Below are 19,678 nucleotides of genomic sequence, written 5' to 3'. Positions count from 1 at the left end.
TCGTCGTCGTCGAAAGTGTCGCTTATTTACTGACAAATCCATCTGGTTCCCTTTTTTTTTTGTTTCGCTCGCCAGGTCTGAAAACCATTGTCGGCGCTGTGATAGAATCCGTGAAGAACCTGCGCGATGTGATAATCCTGACGATGTTCTCTCTCTCCGTCTTTGCGCTGATGGGCCTCCAGATTTACATGGGGGTGCTCACGCAAAAGTGTATAAAGAACTTTCCCGAGGACGGCTCCTGGGGCAATCTCACCGATGAAAACTGGGAGCGATTCGTTAGCAATGAAAGTACGTAATTCATTTCATGTAGATTTCGTGCACTGTTCGATATATTACAAGATTCAAAAGTTAAAGATCGGTAGGTGTTTCAATGGAAGTAATTTTCGGAGTTTTTCTTTAATTAGCGACCATTGGGTAGTTTATTATATCTACGCTATCGAGGATAATATTAAAACACTGAAATAATAATTTCAAAATAATTTTTAAATGAAAAAAATTCTTGACAATTACTCTTTACTTTGTATGCATAATATTCGCAAGTTTTCACTGTTTTGTGAAATTTTTCTTTACTAATGGGCTCCATGGAAGCACGAATAATTCTCCAAAGAGTTTTTCTCCAGCAATTCAGAGTCGTTCGAATGAAGTGTTCTGTCTGAAATTTTGTCCAAATAAAAACTAAAGTCCTAAATAATTCTGCATATGGTGAAGTTCATGAACTCTAATCAATCTTGTTTGTTATTTCATTTAGCTAATTGGTACGTGGACGAGGCGAAAAACATGCCTTTGTGTGGAAATTCATCTGGAGCAGGGTAATTTAACCATTATTTTTCTAATTCCTACATCATATTGTACATCGTTTATTGTACGTTACTATATTTAATGAATATAATTTGTTGAATGTAGGCAGTGCCTTCCTGGCTACACGTGTTTACAAGGATACGGTGAAAATCCGAATTATGGTTACACGAGTTTCGACACCTTTGGCTGGGCTCTACTCTCCGCTTTTCGTTTGATGACGCAAGATTATTGGGAAAATCTGTATCAACTGGTGCTTAGATCGGCCGGTCCATGGCATATGTTGTTCTTTATCGTGATCATTTTCCTCGGCTCCTTTTATCTGGTTAACTTAATCCTCGCTATTGTCGCAATGTCTTATGACGAGTTGCAAAAGAAAGCTGAAGAAGAAGAAGCTGCCGAGGAGGAAGCCATAAGAGTACGTATCCCTGAGAAAACTATGACTTTATAAGTGAACAATTTATTTTTGAGATAAAAATGGGATATAATAAGTATTTAACAAGAACACTCATGAGTTATCGACTCTATTTTCTGATATAAGTACTCGATCAATATGCGGTTCTCAAAAAATAAATGATTCACTCTTGTAAGTTCATTTATCAGAACAATTTCTGAACTTTGATTAATAAATCTATTGACAAAAATCGATGGAACTACAAATTTTACGTATTTGCATTGTAACAGGAAGCCGAGGAGGCAGCTCTAGCGAAAGAGAATAAGCTGGCGGCGCAGGCGGCGGCTCGGGAGGCGGCAGCCGTTGCGGCGGTGGCCGCCGCCGATCAGATCGTCAAATCACCGTCAGACTTCTCATGTCATAGCTATGAACTGTTCGTTGGTCAGGAAAAAGGGAACGACGATAACAACAAGGAGAGGATGAGCATACGTTCGATCGAGTCAGTCAGCGAGCATAGAGTGAAACAGATCAACAATCACACAGCCACCACTAAACCACGAAAAGTCAGCGCTGTAAGTGTCTGACTGGCCGATGTCTCCCTCTTTCGTACCATCGATTTATCCTCCTTTGACGTAATGTACTATCTTTTGCCTCCTGTTATCGAACTTGTCCCCCTTGACCTCGCTTCTACGAGAGCGATTCACGCGAGGCTGTTCGATCTCGACTCGACTCGTCGGTAAAACTTACGAAAGTACACGGTTTTTGTTCGATTCCTTCCACTTGTTACAGAACTACGTTCTGATGATTGTTCTTATGGTCTACAGGCCTGTCCACAGGAGATTATGTAATCCTTAACCATCTGTGTTGGAACTGAAGTTACTATGATAGGAATATCAGAAAATTAGTATCATTCAGGGGTAAATCTTACACTGTAGAAAAATTTACAAGACGAGTCTACTATGCATAGAGAGTGCAAAGAACATATTTTTTTTTCAAGTATCAAGTATTACGTTATATTAACCATGTCATATATCGAAAAGTTTCGGAAGCTCTAAACTTCCGAACTTCTAAAATATATTGAGTAACAAATTTACATAAAGACAATGGAAAAAACATATTTGCAATTGAAGTAATTTGTAACAAATGGAGCAGGATGAAAGAATCCTCACGTGGACAGCTCTGTTCTATCAATTTACGTATGTACAATGGTGCATTGCAAGCCGTTTGAAGGACAGGGTTGGCGTAGATTCATCTTGTTGAGCGTTCGTCAACCGATGATGGTAAACTGAGCAGGAATGGTGGATTTATCATGGCGTGGTTGATGGCTGTTTAGGGAGGTGGAAAGGAGAATGCCTTGAGAAACAAGGACGGTTGATGAATTATGACGAGGAAACGTCCTACTTAGGCTTAAGTTAGCGTTCGAAAGCGACGAGTCGAGCCCCTTCATAAAAGTCTATCGCTCTGTAGCATGCTTGTCGTACATTACTGTAATCGATTGTTAAGTAATGATCAAATTTGGTAAATCGTTAGGACGCTTATTGAAATCCTTGCTTTTCGTTGCGTTGAATTTTCTTCACTGATTCTGTCTTGGTTTCGAATGGTGTTTGATGATTTTTGACAGCGTTGCATTCGTTTTGGTTTCATCATCACCGATGTGGTTTCTCGCGGACGCGTGTTAATTACAAATAGGATATCATCGTTCGTCGACGTAAAATAACGTTTCATTCTGTGCCGTCTTGCATGGTAACGCATGTGTGTAGTAGAGAAAGGAGATACGAATTTTCGATTTAAATAGGAATGTGATTGATAAATCACACAGAAAATACGGAGGTCTGTTTTCAATAAACATCTTTTAACGCTTTCAACATTTCTGTAATCAAAGATGTTACTGGTGGAGAAATGGTTAAGAAGGTTGATAGATGGATAAGATTTCCATCGTATGTATAGTAAGAGACTTTATTTCCATTTTATTATATATTGAGTAAGATACTTGATTTACATTTTATTCTATATCAAAATACGTGAACACAAATTGTTAGAGATTTCCAAGAGTAAGTGTGTATTTCTGGAGAGTGAATCCGTTGTTCATCAAAATCTTGAATATAATCCGTTTTATTTTATTTAGTACTACTATTAGTGGCATTATGGTACCAATATTAATAGTTTATTATATTTATAGCAATATCGATACTGGCATGATAATATTGGTACCAAGAAATACTCTATATCAAAATATCAGATTCACATTCCAAAGAAACATACTTCAGACCCAGAAATCCCTAATAACTCAAACTGCAAGGAACAATAAAATGAAACCACGAAAGTAGCCATGATAGCCAAGTTATACTATGTAGATACCGCGGATCTTCGTGTCTCCCTTACATCCGTTTCAACAACGACGACATTTGATCAACATCGTTTTACCCTGATATGTTGCGACGACAGTTGTTAACATCATGCTCTATCTTTTTATCTCTCTATCTCTATCACTTCTCTGTGTATGTAACGCTTTTGCAAGTATTTATATAAACATATATATCCGTATCGAGTGCCTCCTTGGTGTACACATTAGACAACGTTACGAGCCGTTTGGTAGGAGATATCTTTTCTTGTTTTTTTCTTAAGGTCTCTCGCGCCGCTAATGGCCAGTTTACTTATGCCTACCAGGAAAGCCTGCGGAAGGTATGTGTGTCACGACGTGTCTGTCACCGCCGACCGTACGTACTAAATAGTTGTACAGGATCCATGATCCGAAACTTCATGTCGATACACCATTCGATCGTCGAAGGTTTCGCGCGTTCGAAACGATTTTTGTCAAATCGCCAAATTTGCCATTAGAGGACCATTATTACTGTCATTCAAGAATGCTTGAAGATTCGATGGACCACTAGTGCAATGTTCTATGTGACAAATATATTTCCTTTTTTATTTGCATTCGTTGCCGTGAAGTCGACCTGAACAAAATTAAAAATGTTGGAAATTTTTCAAAGGATATTTTTAAAAAAGGAACATGCAGTGGTTATTGGTTTATTCAAAGTAGAATACTTATTTTATAATTAGATAATTATTTATAAAATAGAATACTCTTATTAATCGTTAACTTCGTTAAAAATATTTTAATTGAATTGTGAATATTTTTGCAAACTCATATTTTATGAACACAAATTTTTATCTTATGAAAAGAGCAGGACTTAAAAGCAGGTCCAGGATTGATTTCACTCGAAAAGTGCAACTGGAGAATTAATATATTCTTACACAGAACGGTTCGAGTTAAGATCTTTAGAATCTCAAACATTCTTTGTTACGAATTTCTCTAACGAGCTGTCTCAATCTTTAGAACCATCGAAACGACCACATCAATTCATGAACCTCATCACTGAAATACTATGTTGAGCTTCGCGTAGCCTTTAAGCTCGCAAGAATAAAATTAGCAATGTCAGAATTACTAGATAGGATTTGTCTCTCCACGAAGGCATTGAGCTTCCACTCTAATCTCAACATGGTGATCATAACTTCAACGTTCGTTGTAGGGATTAAGACTCAGATAAAAAATGGTTACCGGCTTTCGTGCGACCATTTTCATTTCATAGATCCTCCGAAGACTCGTCGATGAGTCCCCGTAGGAGAATGGATTTAACCCTTTCGGTACAGATTGTTTTTTATACCACACATTAAACGTCGACAGAATGTCTCAGAGTGTCTTCGTAGCCTGAATAATATTTTGGTATTTTTATGGAGACTGTGAAAAATAATGAAAAAGTAAGCTGATTTTCACATAGTGGTATGCAGTATTAAAAGAAAACCTGATTTTCTCAAGATATCCTGCATACGTATTGCGTAGAATTACTTGAACAGTAAATACAAAAATCAACAACTACTATTAAATATTTTCCACATAATATGTACAGCAACAAAAGTGCATAACGAACGATGTAACTATCAATTACGACATATGTAAATCTATCAAGTTATGAAAGAGAACAATTCGACTTTGCGATTATTGCAAAGAAGATTTAAATTACAGTGCATATATTTGTCCAACGAAAATGATCACAAACTTTCTCAAACTCGCATTAAACGCTTTATAAACCAATGGAATTTCTTCCATTTCGAATGCACAGATGCAAGTATTAGAGAATGGACTCTGTTCGACGCATATAGGCGTTCACAAGGTTCGAAAGGGTTAACCCTTTGCGGTTGGCGTATTTTTCTAGCGATACTATCAAATAAAGCTCAAGACAATAAATATTTATCTTTGATAACAATCAACATCTATCCGATATCGAAGACATATTCTTCTTCTTCTTGAACAGTAGTCTCTAAGCCCAAAGACAGATCCATGAGCCTTGAAATTACATAATTACGAATAGTAAGTGCAAAGAGAAATTTTGAATGCGGCCACTGCGAAGACATCCGACTTTGAAGACAAATTTTAAATGCCCAAATTATGGCGACGCCTGGCCGCAAAGGGTTAATGTTACGGGGAAAAAGAACGAGGAGGAACCCGCCCTGCTCCCTTAAACGTGTGTCCCTTGACGTCCACGCTTTTCGAGAGAAACTCGAGAACGGTGAGAGAGAAAAGCGGTGGTCCGCTTTGTTGTAATTTCAGGCGAGTCTTAGCCTGCCTGGCTCACCGTTCAATCTCCGTCGAAGCAGCCGCGGTAGCCATCAGTTCACGATCAGAAATGGCCGGGGCCGTTTCGTCGGACCGCCAGGAGGCGACCGGAAGCCGTTGGTCCTGTCGACGTTCCTCGACGCCCAGGAACACCTGCCATACGCGGACGACTCTAACGCGGTCACGCCAATGTCCGAGGAGAATGGCACGATCGTCGTGCCCGTCTACTACGCGAATCTTGGATCCAGGCACTCGTCGTACACGTCGCACGCATCACGGCTTTCGTACACGTCCCATGGTGATTTGATCGGTGGAATAGCGAACGCGGGGAAACCGATGACGAAGGAGAGCCAGCTGAGAATCAGATCTGTCAGGCCACCATCCGTGAATGGCCATTTCACGGATTCTAATCAGAAGTACCATTACGTGAGTAGGCGATTTTTGGGGGGCTTGTACTAATTTGAAATGGTGGAATAGGATGGAGACGTTTATTTCAGGGTAGATTAAGGGGTTTTTGTCTATGAGCTGTGTTTAGGTGATGGTGTTTGATAGTATACACGAATAAAATGCTTTCTTTATTTCTATGTTATTTTATGTTGCTGTACATACATATGAGAGAGAATGAATATTTTATCCAATTACAGAATAAGGCTTCGTTAATTTAGTAAATATAATTTAGAAGTTTTTAGTTTTAGTTCATTTGCCATCTATCTTCACTTCCTTATTATTTTATTTGTTCATTCACCGTTGTATTAATATTTATTTGTCTCTGTGTTTTACAAACTTCGTATAGTAATATCCATCTTCTTTTTCCTTAAAGCTGAATATCCTTAGGTACACTTGTCGACTAGATTTTCTACTTGTTTATATATTACGGAAAAATTCTGATGAAGGAATAAAGATTTTATTTTATGTTCAGGAGGGTGATCTAGAAGATCCCATGGGCAAGGCAAAGCAACAAGACAATCCGTTTATAGAGCCTTCACAACAACATGCCGTAGTTGATATGAAAGGTAAATTTATTGAAGAAGAAGGCAATAATTTAACGATAATTATTTTGCATATTCGATAAACAATTTTTCTCTGGAGAAAACATAATGCGTCGTTCTTTTGCAGACGTGATGGTGCTGAACGATATCATAGAGCAGGCCGCGGGTCGACAGAGCAGAACACCGGAGCAAGGAGGTAATGTCGAGTTTCAGCTCCTTCGCTCACATTACTCTTTTTTCTTACAGTTTTCTATCACCCTTTATCACAGATGTGTATCTCTTGTGTGATGAGCATCCTGTCATTTTGATGTACACCGTTGTTAAGACTCTTGTACAGTTTTTCTCCATTGATATTCAGTGCTGAAGATTTTTGTCTGAGCGCCTTGTACATAGTAGACCGACTCCTACATACGTTATATACGTTATATACATCTATCTGTATCTCTCTTTTTTTTCTATTATTTAATTTCAATTTATAATTACGTCCAGATACTCTTATATCGAAATAATCAACGAATTATTTTTATTTTATTCATTATTGGTTATTGTATTAATACCAATGTGTATTACAGTGCATGGTATAATTCCCGTTGGTCCTAATAAGTTCCATTTTTATTATTGTCTTAGAAAAATTTTAAGGAAAAAGAAAACAGATAAAGAATATATGAAATGTAAAAGATAGAATTCACAGATACACGATACAAATAATCTTCTAAATCGTAATAAATAAATTCATCGAAATAATTGCAGTGCGTAAGCCCTCGAACACTTGGATGGATAAATGAAACAGAAAAACGAAAAAATGAAAGAAACGAATATAGATGAGAACAGTTTGTGATAGTTTCTTTTGGGGAAACAGAGTTTGTTTCCTGATGTATACGACACAGATTAAAACATCCTCGCTGCAGCTACACGGTCCTGGTCGCTTCGTGCCTGGATTTCGCCTCAGCTCCTCGTCTGATCACCGACGTACACTGCAGCGAAACTTTAATTTTACCATAGTATTTTTTCGCGAAGGCACTCGCTTCGAGGGCACCACCGCGTTTACCTGCGTTGCACAATGAAGAATGTAGAATCAGAAAGCTTCATCGAGCGATGATTACTATCATTCGCTGTATCATCGACACTCAGTGCTCTAGAAAATGCGATTAGCGCTTCTAAAGTGACATTACTAGCGAGAACACCAAGCAGCATTATCGCACATTGACCTTAGGTTGTTGCAAAAGCTAATATAGCAACATTTAAGAGAATCCAATCAGATCAATTGTTTTTATCACTTTTTCAATTTTTTCCTCCAGGTTCTTTTTATTCTTGTTATTTGTAATTATCATTGTTTATTGTAATTGTGATTTTATTCCTGTGTATACTTAATGGTGTTCACGTTTTTTATGATTTTTATCCACCGATAGTTGAACGAGGTTTTTATTAAAATTGTCGCAAAAAAAGGAGATCTAATATTTGGAAAGATATTTTAAAGAGAAGATTGAATTTTCGAACGATCGTCCTTATTTTAAAGAGGAGATTACGTTTGTGAATTTGAGTAGGTCTTTTGAAAATTGTATATAGCACGTTTCTTTTATCCTAATTTCTTAAAATTCAATTTATTCCATTCTACCAGTACTATGTTCCACCAACTGAGGATTAATTGCACTTTGAACGTCCAAGAATTTTATTTGAACTTGTTCTCATCCCTTTCTTCCGCATAGCAACTCATGCAGCACTTTTATTCCCCACTTGGCCGCTTCGATTTTTCTGTTTACAACACTCTTGCACACAGCTTTTGGGCTGCGCGTGTTCTTGCTGCCTGCACTGCACATTCACGTAAAACGCTTTGAATGCGCACCATTTTTATTTTCTCTTCTATTTTTCTTTGCTTTCAGTAGTGTTGCTGTAGTGTTCCTGTATTCTGAATTTTGTTCTTTTCTTTTCGTTTTTCGTTCTGTTTTGCTATGATATATAAACACACCTGCCTGTTTCTCGTATTTGATAATCTGTGGTCTAATGAGCTAAAAAGAATATATAAAGAAAACAAAAGGAATGTATAATAAAAGACTATGCAAGCTTGAGAAAGAACGAGAAAACCTCTTTCCCCAAAAAGAGTGGTGCCAGACAAAATTACTAACACGCGTTACAGTTTCGACCTATTACTTTCCGACAGACGACGATGAAGAAGGGCCAAAGTTTAAGGACAAATTGTTGGCCGCGGTGCTGCGTTGCATCGATATCTTCTGCGTGTGGGATTGTTGCTGGTTGTGGCTTGAGTTTCAAAAATACGTGTCTCTTGTGGTGTTCGATCCATTCGTAGAGTTGTTCATCACCCTTTGTATCGTCGTCAATACATTGTTCATGGCGCTCGATCATCACGATATGGACAAGGATATGGAAAAAGTGCTCAAGACAGGAAACTACGTAAGTAACATGGATTTTAAATATATATCCTATATTGTGTAACAAAATTTTTATTCATTTATAAAGTACCTATTTGGATATTTTATAATTTTGAAGAGATTATTTTATTCTTGATCCTTTAGATGAATAATATCGTTATCCACTTATAACGTTATCCTTTTTTATATTTGTAGTTCTTCACGGCAACATTCGGTATCGAGGCAACGCTGAAACTCATAGCAATGAGTCCGAAATATTACTTTCAAGAAGGATGGAATATTTTCGACTTCATTATCGTCGCTCTTTCGCTTCTGGAGTTGGGATTAGAAGGTGTCCAAGGTCTCTCCGTATTGCGATCCTTCAGATTGGTAAGTTATTTCATGTATTTGTATTATTTGTAAACCAATTTCGATATAAAATATCCTGAAAATACCAAGCATCTATTTTTAGATAGACAAGGAAAAAGACAAATAATATATTTTGTATAATGTGGATAATAAGAACAATAAAGAATCTACTATATTTTTCTTTTTACTTTCATTTAACAAATTAGAATAAAACAAAATTAAATGATCATTCTGTTTCCAGTTAAGAGTGTTCAAACTGGCAAAATCGTGGCCTACGTTGAATCTGCTAATTTCCATCATGGGCAGAACGGTAGGCGCGCTGGGTAACCTGACGTTCGTGTTATGTATCATCATCTTCATTTTCGCCGTGATGGGTATGCAACTGTTTGGAAAGAACTATACGGACAACGTTGATCGGTTCCCCGATGGAGATCTACCGAGATGGAATTTCACTGACTTTATGCATTCGTTCATGATCGTGTTTCGCGTACTCTGTGGAGAGTGGATCGAGTCTATGTGGGATTGTATGCTTGTGGGCGACGTCTCTTGCATACCATTCTTTCTGGCTACTGTTGTCATCGGTAATCTGGTTGTAAGTATATTTAACGAGCCTTACGATTAACAGATACTAAATTACTTTCAATTATTAAGTTACTCTTCACAAGGTTTGTCTAATGTCCTTCTATTTTCTTCTTGTTAGTTCTTAAACAAGGTCTAATAAATTATATGGAAGCTTATTTTCAGTGATAATTTGTAACATTTGTAATTGCTCACGAATTTCCAGTTTCAGGCTTAATCTTACAAAGTATGTTGAACTGAAAAAACTGAAGACTGAGGGAAGGAAATTTACTATCAAAGAATCGGCAACGACACTGTATTTTTTCAAGCAGATCTAAAATCTCATCTTTAAGAAAAGTCATTAGCTCTTCATAATAGTGTCCTAGCAAACTAGATCTTTTAAATCATTATTCGCCTTCCTTACAATATTCTTCACCTTTTTCTCTTTTTTTCTTTTTTCAATTTTTTCAATTCAACATACATACATTTTCAAAATATGTTCTAGAAATTCAATTCTATCTCTTTTCAACACATCCTTATCAGAAGATTAGATTCTTCCAATTGTTTGATGTTTCGAATCGAACATTTCATCTCTGAAAGATTAAGTTACATATCCATTCTCAAACCAAAGAATCCCTCGCTTCTGTCATAAAGAGCATGTACATATTTTCCAACGCAATTACCAACATCCTCTGCAAAAGGATCCTACATTCTTTACAAAGATCAAGCTCTTGTACAATTTCTTAAATTTAACATAAACGCCCTGAAGCACATTCATTTTCAAAATCAAAGTATCTTTCAATATTATTTTCCAATACATTTAATTTAGAATTCCCTAAATAGAATCCTACTTCCTTTATCAAAAAACGACCCTTCGATCTTCCTATTTTAACACGATCAACCCTAAAGATTAAACCTTAAAAGTTTAGCTGCCACTTCCTTTCTTAAAACATGATACCAACTAAACCAATGGTCCTCCTTATCATCTAAAGATAGAAACAACACGCGAGCCCGAGACGAAATGAAAATTGTTTGATGTGCAAACGAACAGGTGCTGAATCTCTTCTTGGCTTTGTTGCTGAGCAACTTCGGTTCGTCGAATCTATCGGCGCCGACCGCGGACAACGATACGAACAAGATCGCGGAGGCGATCGATCGAATAGCACGATTTATTAAGTGGATCAAGCGAAATGTCCTTTATCTTGCTAAAATGATGCGAGCCAAACTCACCAATCAGATATCCGATCAGGCGCCAGGTGAGGGACCGTCCAACAGTTGGAAAGAAGGTTTATATCCAATCAGATCGCTTGCTGTGTGCGCTGTGTAGTTCGTGGCACTGTTTTTCAGTTCTGCTTTTCACTTTAAACGAAAAAAGAACAACCATTTTATTTCTTTAAGTTCTTTTATTTCGCTGCCAGTCGACGAAACGGACAACAAGAAGTGTCCTTTCATTAAAATGGAAAATTACGAAAGGAAGGAAAACAGCGCGAAAATAGTTAGCGAGATCAATCCTTTTCTTTTTGATATTTCATTGATCTCTTTTAGACTCGGTGCTTTTTGATTATTACAATCTTTTCTTTTTTTTTTTTTTCTAATTTGTTCGCGACAAACGACAGAGTACGTTGACTGGTGATCCTCTTCTTTTCCTTTATCTTTTTAATGCAGAGTTTTCAATCGGTTCGCTATTTTTCTACGTTTCTTCCACGAATTAAAAATGACAGAGAGAAAGAGGGAGAGAGAGAGAGAGAGAAAGGGAGAGAAAGGGAGAGAGAATAAAGAAGACAGGAATAGGATAGATTAATTTTTGCTTCGCTGATTAGCCTGGCAGTTATACGTTGCTTTGCCTATTATTTTCACGTTGGAGAAATTAAACGTCTCGTCTCCCGATAAAATCAATCATCGCTTCGAAATTATCGAATAAGATCGAGTGTAGATTTTGCAGCATCGCGCGATACATTTGGATTGATCTGATTTTCAGAGATTGTATGGTAAAAAATCTAGATTAATCGCAAGTATGCAATGAATATTATTGAGATGCAGAAATGGGCTCGGATTATATCTTATTTATATACTGGGTGTCTCAAAATAATTTTCACTAAATATTTATTGGTGGAAAAAAATATAGAAAAAGAGAGGAGTTCATAGACCATACAATGTATGAATCATAAAAATTACCATTTGTATATGACAATCAATAATTAATAAGATGATTAATAAATACACATGTGAATCGTTTAATTGCTATACTTTATATATGATTTGATCTCTTTTACATAATAATTCATCAACCAATAGCAGTTACATAGCTTTTAAATTGACAAATTATAGATTACGTCAATTTTCCTTTCTCAAAAGTGGCTTCACCTGTAAAATGCCATTTCTTTTATTGTCAAACTTGTTTCTCTGGTACATGTAAAGAAATTTTTCTACTAAAATGTCAAATGACAATGTTAAATTACTAATAACGTGTGGTAATATTATTTGAAATGTTATATGTATATTACAAAACTGAGGATTATATCTTCAATAGTATTGAAAGGAAGATATCAACTCTATAGAACTTTACTATTCGATGATCATTTTATGTGACTTTATTTTACGACACCCTGTATATAACGCTAATCATATAATATAACAACGAACGTAACGAATGAAAATTCTATTACAACTTACGTAAATTAATTGCTCGTAAATTTTTGCATTATGTTTTCAAGCAAAAGAGTATTGTATTTTCTTCTGTTTTACAACTTCTGCTTATTATTAATATTTTGCAACAAAGGAAAAGAAAAATACAATTATACCTTCTTCGATTCTGACCTAATATTAAATACTAACAATTAAACTACAATATAATCCATCATGTATCGCGTATTAAAATTAGTCACACTTGTACACCGTCGTTTAATCATAGCATCTTACAATTAGTACAGCGTCGTAACGAGGCTAGACACAAGAATATTGCATGAACAAAAACGATGAAACGAAAATTCTATTAAGGAAAAAAAAAGAACAGAAAGATCAAAATAGAGTACAATATTTTTTCTATTTTTTTCTTCTTCTTCTTCTTAAATATTTTCGGATCAACAATAGAAAATCGACGATTTCATAGTTTACGAATCGGTTAATCGATGAAAACCACGTTAGTTACTCTGTCCGATACAGATAAATATTTTTTGACGAAATGATTCTGATAAGGGCGGGTTAGAGATTTTATATGACTGTGCAGATGGAATTGATCGCGATGGGGACCTAGATCTTGCAGATGGCGAGCTGGATGCGTATAGAGATAAAAAGAGTGCCAAGGAGATAAACCAACTTGAAGTTGCTATCGGAGATGGAATGGAATTTACCATCCATGGTAAGCGTATCGAGGAAAACGAATATTTCCTCGATCGAGTCATCGAGCATTTTTCTTCGATTTCTACTCAATGTTTCAAGCGTTAAACCCCTGCATGGTGAAGGCTGCATCATTTTTTACTCATACAGATATTTCATGTTTATTATTTTATAATTGAAAGTTACATTTACTTATTAATATTCTATCAAACTATTAGGTCATCGCATAACTTCTGTTGAAGAACATCTGCAATTACAACATTATATACATGTATACGATACAATAGAAAATACAGAATAGGATATATCGTTATACTATTTTTTATAAAAAAAAATCTTCTAATTTATTGGAAGAAGGACTAATCGCATCTTTTGAGAACGAAAAGCTTTTTATTTTGTTTTCTGTTCGCTTTACCCTGAAAAGTAAAATGTTCGATCGTCGTAATAACAATGATTCAGCCTTCAATGAGAAAGAGTTAAGTTTATTGTGAATAGTATTTACTATATTGTTGATAATTATGTGAGGCAATATTTCTTTTTTCAAAGGAGACCTAAAGAATAAATTGAAGAAGGGTAAACTGTGCATGAACAACAGTAAAGTTATAGCAAATTCGATAAACCATCGTGACTACAGGCTGGACAACGATTATATTAATCAGAACGAGGACGATACCATCAGGTGAATTTATTTTTAGATTTTAGTTATTGTCAGTTACTGTTGAAGATAATTCTTTCGGTGGAAAATTGAGTTGATTACATACGTGTTTGTCTCTTCTTTCTTTTTTTTCTGGTACCCTTTGTGCAGTAATAAATCATATGGCAGCCACAAGAATAGAGCGTTCAAGGACGAAAGTCATAAGGGAAGTATGGACTCGTTGGATGGGGAAGAAAAGAAGGATGCGAGTAAAGAAGACCTGGAACAAGAAGAAGGTAAGATATTGAAATGTTGTAAAAAATATACTAAGTGCAGATAATTAGTAATTCGATGTTTATGCAAATTCATATTTTTACCAACACACCTGAGTAAACAGAATACTTATTTCATTATATTATATTATATATTTGGAATTTTTCATATATCTTCACACATTATGTGCATTCTGTGCAGTTTTACGTTTTTAAATTCTTCATAAATGCATAGACATTCTAAACAGTCTAGTAATTAATAATTCTGTAAATAAATACTTAGTTACTTACCAATCTGGCCAATATTTCATTAATTGTTACAATTATTATGATCATTATTGTTCCTTTTAAAACGAAATTTTATGTTTCCAAGATCTTGGAGATGAGGGAGAAGAGGGAGATGGCGTCCTAGGGGATGCAATTATCCAAGCAGACGAAGATCCCATCGAATCCGACTATCCGGCTGACTGTTGTCCAGAAAATTGTTACAAGAAATTCCCGTTCTTAGCTGGTGACGATGACGCTCCATTTTGGCAGGGTTGGGCCAACTTGAGACTGAAGACCTTCCAACTAATTGAGAACAAGTATTTTGAGACTGCCGTCATTTTGATGATCCTTTTGAGTAGTATGGCTCTCGTAAGTACATTTCATACGTCTCATCCTTCTTTATTGTTTTTTAAATTATTGTCTTTTCTAAATTATTTTTTATTATTGTTTTATTATCATCTGATTATATTCTTTTACTTTATGAATTTTACAAATATATGAATTATAATTAAAAATGCGTTGTGTGATGTTCAGGCCTTGGAAGATGTGCATCTTCAACAACGACCCATTCTGCAAGATATCTTATACTACATGGACCGAATATTTACTGTGATTTTCTTCCTCGAAATGTTAATCAAATGGTTGGCTCTCGGCTTCAAAAAGTACTTCACGAACGCTTGGTGCTGGCTTGATTTCATCATTGTCATGGTAAGTCATATTTATTCAGATAATTCTCTTATATATCTCATGTAGTTTTATGATCTAAATGTGCGTAATCTCTCGTTCAAGAAAAAAAAAGGATAAGAAAAAAAGACTAATAATTCCTATTCAAATTTTCAAATAATTATAAAATAAATTAATAAGATAACGATTACTCACATGAAGGATGTTATATTAGATTATCTCCAAAAAATAGTGTCTCTAATTTCTATTTTTAACGCAAAAAGGAAATACTTTTATAATTCATATTTTTATAAAATGTCTCTAATCTACTTAATAATTTAGTTCATATCACAGCTAAACTTCGTTTACGTTCCCCAACCAGAAACAAGCTTACAATAAAATCCATAGAAATATCTCTTATACAAAGTCCATTTATACCTTGAACGATCGTTTTAGCAACTTTGTATAAGATAAAGATATCAAAATGATTAGAGAGAGGATGAGGAGTCTTTAAATACAAGAAAACAGAAACTCTGAAAGAAACTTTCTTTAAAAGCATGCAACGCTTGAGGTTTCTTCCAGGAATCAAAGATTTTGTAAACTTGTTCCAAAAAACAAAAAAGAAACAAAAGTTCCCCATCTTCAAGTTTCTTTGAATGACGAAGTGTATCCTCCACCTTCTTCTTCTTCTCCTCCTCCCAACCACCCAAAAAGTCAGTTCACAAAGCGGAAGAGCTCAGCATGGAAACTCCCTCGTGGTGGATTACTGTAGTACAAACTCGTCTACGTATAATAACGTATATATCATGTGTCATGTGTCACGTTCCATCTGATCGATATTTGATGATGATGATAGCTCTCACTGATCAACTTGGGCGCCATCTGGGCAGGCGCTGCCGACATCCCGGCCTTCCGTTCCATGAGAACACTGAGGGCCTTGAGGCCTTTACGAGCCGTGTCACGATGGGAGGGCATGAGAGTAAGTCATCGGTCGACGAGAAGCAAAAAAAAAAAAAACCGAGAAAGAGCAGCCTCATCCGGTGATACGACGACCTTTGTATGATCGTGCAAATCTGACGGATTATTATTTTATCATTTTATAAAACTGAAATATAGCGTACAGAATATTTTTTGTGGAATTTAAATGTAACTCTGTTGCAAGTTTTGAGCTTGTTAATTTACTGTTCCTTTTCAATTTTCGGAGTTTAAAAGAAATTAATCTTTGTGACAGTATCAAGGAACTTTCTATGGTATTTTTGCAGAATTCTAATTCGAATAAGAGACATTGTTATTTAAATAATATTATTAGAGCAAGTAATGCTCCTTTTATAATCAGAGAATTTTCTCTTATACATAGTTTGTTACTACTGAGTCGAGCAATAAGTTCATTCACCTTTCACTAGTACATACGTTTAATTTATAAAAATTGTTTTAAAAATGTATCTGAATTTTTCCAATAGAGATATAAATCTATAGAGAAAACCAATAAAGAAGTTGCATACTTCTTTTGACAGATATTATTTTATAAAGTAATAACACTGAACCTGCTGTTTTAATAACATGAAGTCGTGAGTGGTCTTACTGCTCAACGTAATGGCAATAAATAAAGAATTAATGATATTACTATTAATCATCAATCCTCGTAGTATTATTTGAATGATAATGTCTTCGTACTTTCTCAATATTTATAAACCTTTTTAAGAAATGAATATCTAATGGCATTTCTAAAAATTAATTTTTTGATCTTCAATCCGTCACGTTTGTTCTGAGGTTTTGGTTTTTTAATGAGTCGATAGGACAAAAAAGAAAACTGAAAAAAAGCGATTAGAAAGAAAGAAGGGAACAATAAGTAAAAACCGAGGGAAAAGTGACGAGAGAGGACATGATCGCTACAGTGATCGTAGCCTTGTACTCTGTGGTGTGCTTTCCGGTGTGCAGAGGTACACTGGTGTCTCTACTTGGTGTCTGCACTGATATTGGAGTTTTTGTCGTACTAGCTACTGCCGATGTACGCCTTTCCTAAACAGTCTTTTTTGGCACAGTGATCGTTGTGCAAAGTACAGTGTATCTATACATCTAAACTATATATATATATACATTATATACATATACATATTATATTGCTTTGTGTGTAATGTACAATCTTCCTTGTGTGTTCATGTACGCGTGTGTACTACGTAATATATTATGCGCGTGTAATTTTGGAATTTGGTCATCAGGATTTTGATTTCTCAACGTTACAACGCACTACGGTACCAATTTAATCGATGTTACAATGAAAGAATAATATGAATTCTCGTTACGAATATAATATTTCAACCACAAATCTGAAACAGCGATCGTATTTCAAAAATTACGTAGAATGTTATTATTAGAATGTCTATCGATAATACGAAAGTATATAGCAATAACAAGTTGTTTCGCTTTTTAATTTGCGCTTTGTTAGAAAGAGAAAGAACCTTCTACGTCCACGTCAATTAATTCCTTTATCAAACTATCGAAAGAAAGTGCAAAGTACTTTTCTAATTACAAGACTCTTCTTTTAACAATCGAATGGTCAAACGCTATAAAATTGGTACCTGGCGCGTCGTTACTGCTGGTATGACGAACCTTTTCATCTGTTTCAGGACGAAGCCGATTATCATGCTCGCAACCGAAAATATCTCTCATCAATTCATTCATTGCTCTCTGCATTGTCGGTCGTTCTCGCCTGTATGCGTACAATCGCGTCCTTCAGATAAATAAACATTTACGTAACTTAGAAGAAACTAGCTTATCGTAATACTCTGTACATTTTAATTTCTTCGAAATTCCTAGAATCGTAAGAAGCGCTGAGCGAATTCCTAAAATTCCCTTTTACAACCACGATATTGCTAAATAGAACTCAGTGACGCATTAAGAAACATCCTTTTAGCGAAGGATTGTACGCAAACGGGGGTGACACGACGTCCATTCTCTGTTCACTGTGAACCGCTACGTGTGCCATATCTGGTTTCTCTCAATGTCTTCGTCCCCCTGCTCTGGATATTTGTTGTATCTACGATGTGTATCATACACTATTTAAATGGAACGATTTCCACAGATGGGACGGACTCCTGTGTTACTTTAATCCGCTTCAACGGACTCCTCGATCCATCGACGGGAAATCGAGAGATCAGAAAAAAAGACAAAACAAAAAAAAAAGAAAGAAAATTATGACATGAAACTAGAACCATACAAAACACGAATTGACGCGTCGACGGTCAACCAACAACCTCTACTTCCTCCTAACCCTTTCTTTAGCTATCTATTTTCTTCTCTTTCTCTATTCTTCCGTTTCTACTTATCTCTTGAAATTTTTCTAGTATTTGAAAGTTTGGAAATGATTATTGATTATGATAATGATAATGATGATGATGATTATGATTATGATTATGATTATGATTATGATTATGATTATGATTATGATGATGAATTCGTATCGCGAGTAGCCTGTCTACCTGTTGCTGTGATCCGCTCTCGTTTCTCGCTCGCAGGTGTCACTCATTAACTTCGTAGCGTCGCTCTGTGGCGCTGGCGGGATCCAAGCCTTCAAAACAATGAGGACCCTAAGGGCCCTAAGGCCACTCAGGGCGATGTCTAGAATGCAGGGAATGCGGGTATGTAGCCCACAGTCTCAGCAGACCTTGCCGATTACTTTCTTATTATGTTCCCGACCGAATCGATCATTCTCTTTAGCGGGCGAATCGAGCTTCCGAGTTGGGCATATGTCGTTAGAAATATCGCGATCATAGGATAATTTTGATATAACGATAGCTTTAGACGAAATAGCATCTCTACTATGACAAACGAGTAATCTAGAACTGTCTAATTAGAAATTTCTTACGAAGAAGGTACTTGTTATTTGTTGTTTAATACGTTGCATTATTGCAGCGTAATGTCGCAAGAAATAATTAGTAATTGCACTAGAGGAAGCAAATAACAAAGATAGAACTATACGGTTAAGGTTTGTCGAATCAAGAGCAGAGTATAGCGAGACTCTTGTCCGAGAGTGTTTGACTCGCTATATTTACTATTCGAAGTTATTCGCGATAAGAATACCAAATAATAATTAAACAATAGCAAGTTGTTAGCAGTGTTAAGTAACAACGAAAGTGGCTTCCAGATTTTGTAGATTCGTTCTTCGAAAGTATCAACATTAGGTAATTAACGCTATGATTTACGTTGATTAAACAATGCCCAACTTTGTCGACAATTTTCGATTCGTCCAGATTTTCAATTTGAATTCTCTCGGTGCCGTCGAATTATCTCGAACGAATAAAATTATTAGCCGTTCTAACAGAATTATCAATATCGGTAGTCCAAGAAAATTATCGAAGATAATTAGAAGAAAATTAAAGATCGTATTTATGAAGTAATAATGATAATAAAAATAACAAAT

General features: G+C 35.8%; 1 protein-coding gene across 36 annotated transcripts in view; it reads left to right on the top strand.

The window, feature by feature from the left end:
- The window catches only part of LOC126920504 (sodium channel protein para), a 69,297-nt gene that overhangs the window by 35,012 nt on the left and 14,607 nt on the right, over positions 1–19,678 (top strand). For 2 of the 36 annotated variants that reach the window (XM_050730981.1, XM_050731008.1), the window contains 18 exons: positions 76–288; positions 749–809; positions 904–1,213; positions 1,480–1,761; positions 3,815–3,871; positions 5,799–6,230; positions 6,724–6,817; positions 6,921–6,989; positions 8,952–9,202; positions 9,376–9,549; positions 9,770–10,120; positions 11,138–11,372; positions 13,313–13,444; positions 13,969–14,101; positions 14,228–14,352; positions 14,702–14,964; positions 15,130–15,303; positions 18,774–18,896. In XM_050730981.1, the coding sequence (XP_050586938.1) occupies positions 76–288; positions 749–809; positions 904–1,213; positions 1,480–1,761; positions 3,815–3,871; positions 5,799–6,230; positions 6,724–6,817; positions 6,921–6,989; positions 8,952–9,202; positions 9,376–9,549; positions 9,770–10,120; positions 11,138–11,372; positions 13,313–13,444; positions 13,969–14,101; positions 14,228–14,352; positions 14,702–14,964; positions 15,130–15,303; positions 18,774–18,896 (3,479 nt within the window). Of the gene's footprint in view, positions 1–75; positions 289–748; positions 810–903; positions 1,214–1,479; positions 1,762–3,814; positions 3,872–5,798; positions 6,231–6,723; positions 6,818–6,920; positions 6,990–8,927; positions 9,203–9,375; positions 9,550–9,769; positions 10,121–11,137; positions 11,373–13,312; positions 13,445–13,968; positions 14,102–14,227; positions 14,353–14,701; positions 14,965–15,129; positions 15,304–16,114; positions 16,238–18,773; positions 18,897–19,678 lie in introns of those variants that run through there. The other 34 variants (XM_050731002.1, XM_050731003.1, XM_050731007.1 and 31 more) reach the window with 31 other exon arrangements.

This window comes from Bombus affinis, chromosome 9 (genome assembly GCF_024516045.1).
Source record: "Bombus affinis isolate iyBomAffi1 chromosome 9, iyBomAffi1.2, whole genome shotgun sequence".
Taxonomy (NCBI): Eukaryota; Metazoa; Arthropoda; class Insecta; order Hymenoptera; family Apidae; genus Bombus; species Bombus affinis.
Note: the sequence above shows the minus strand (reverse complement) of the source record. Positions and strands in the feature narration are given on the sequence as shown.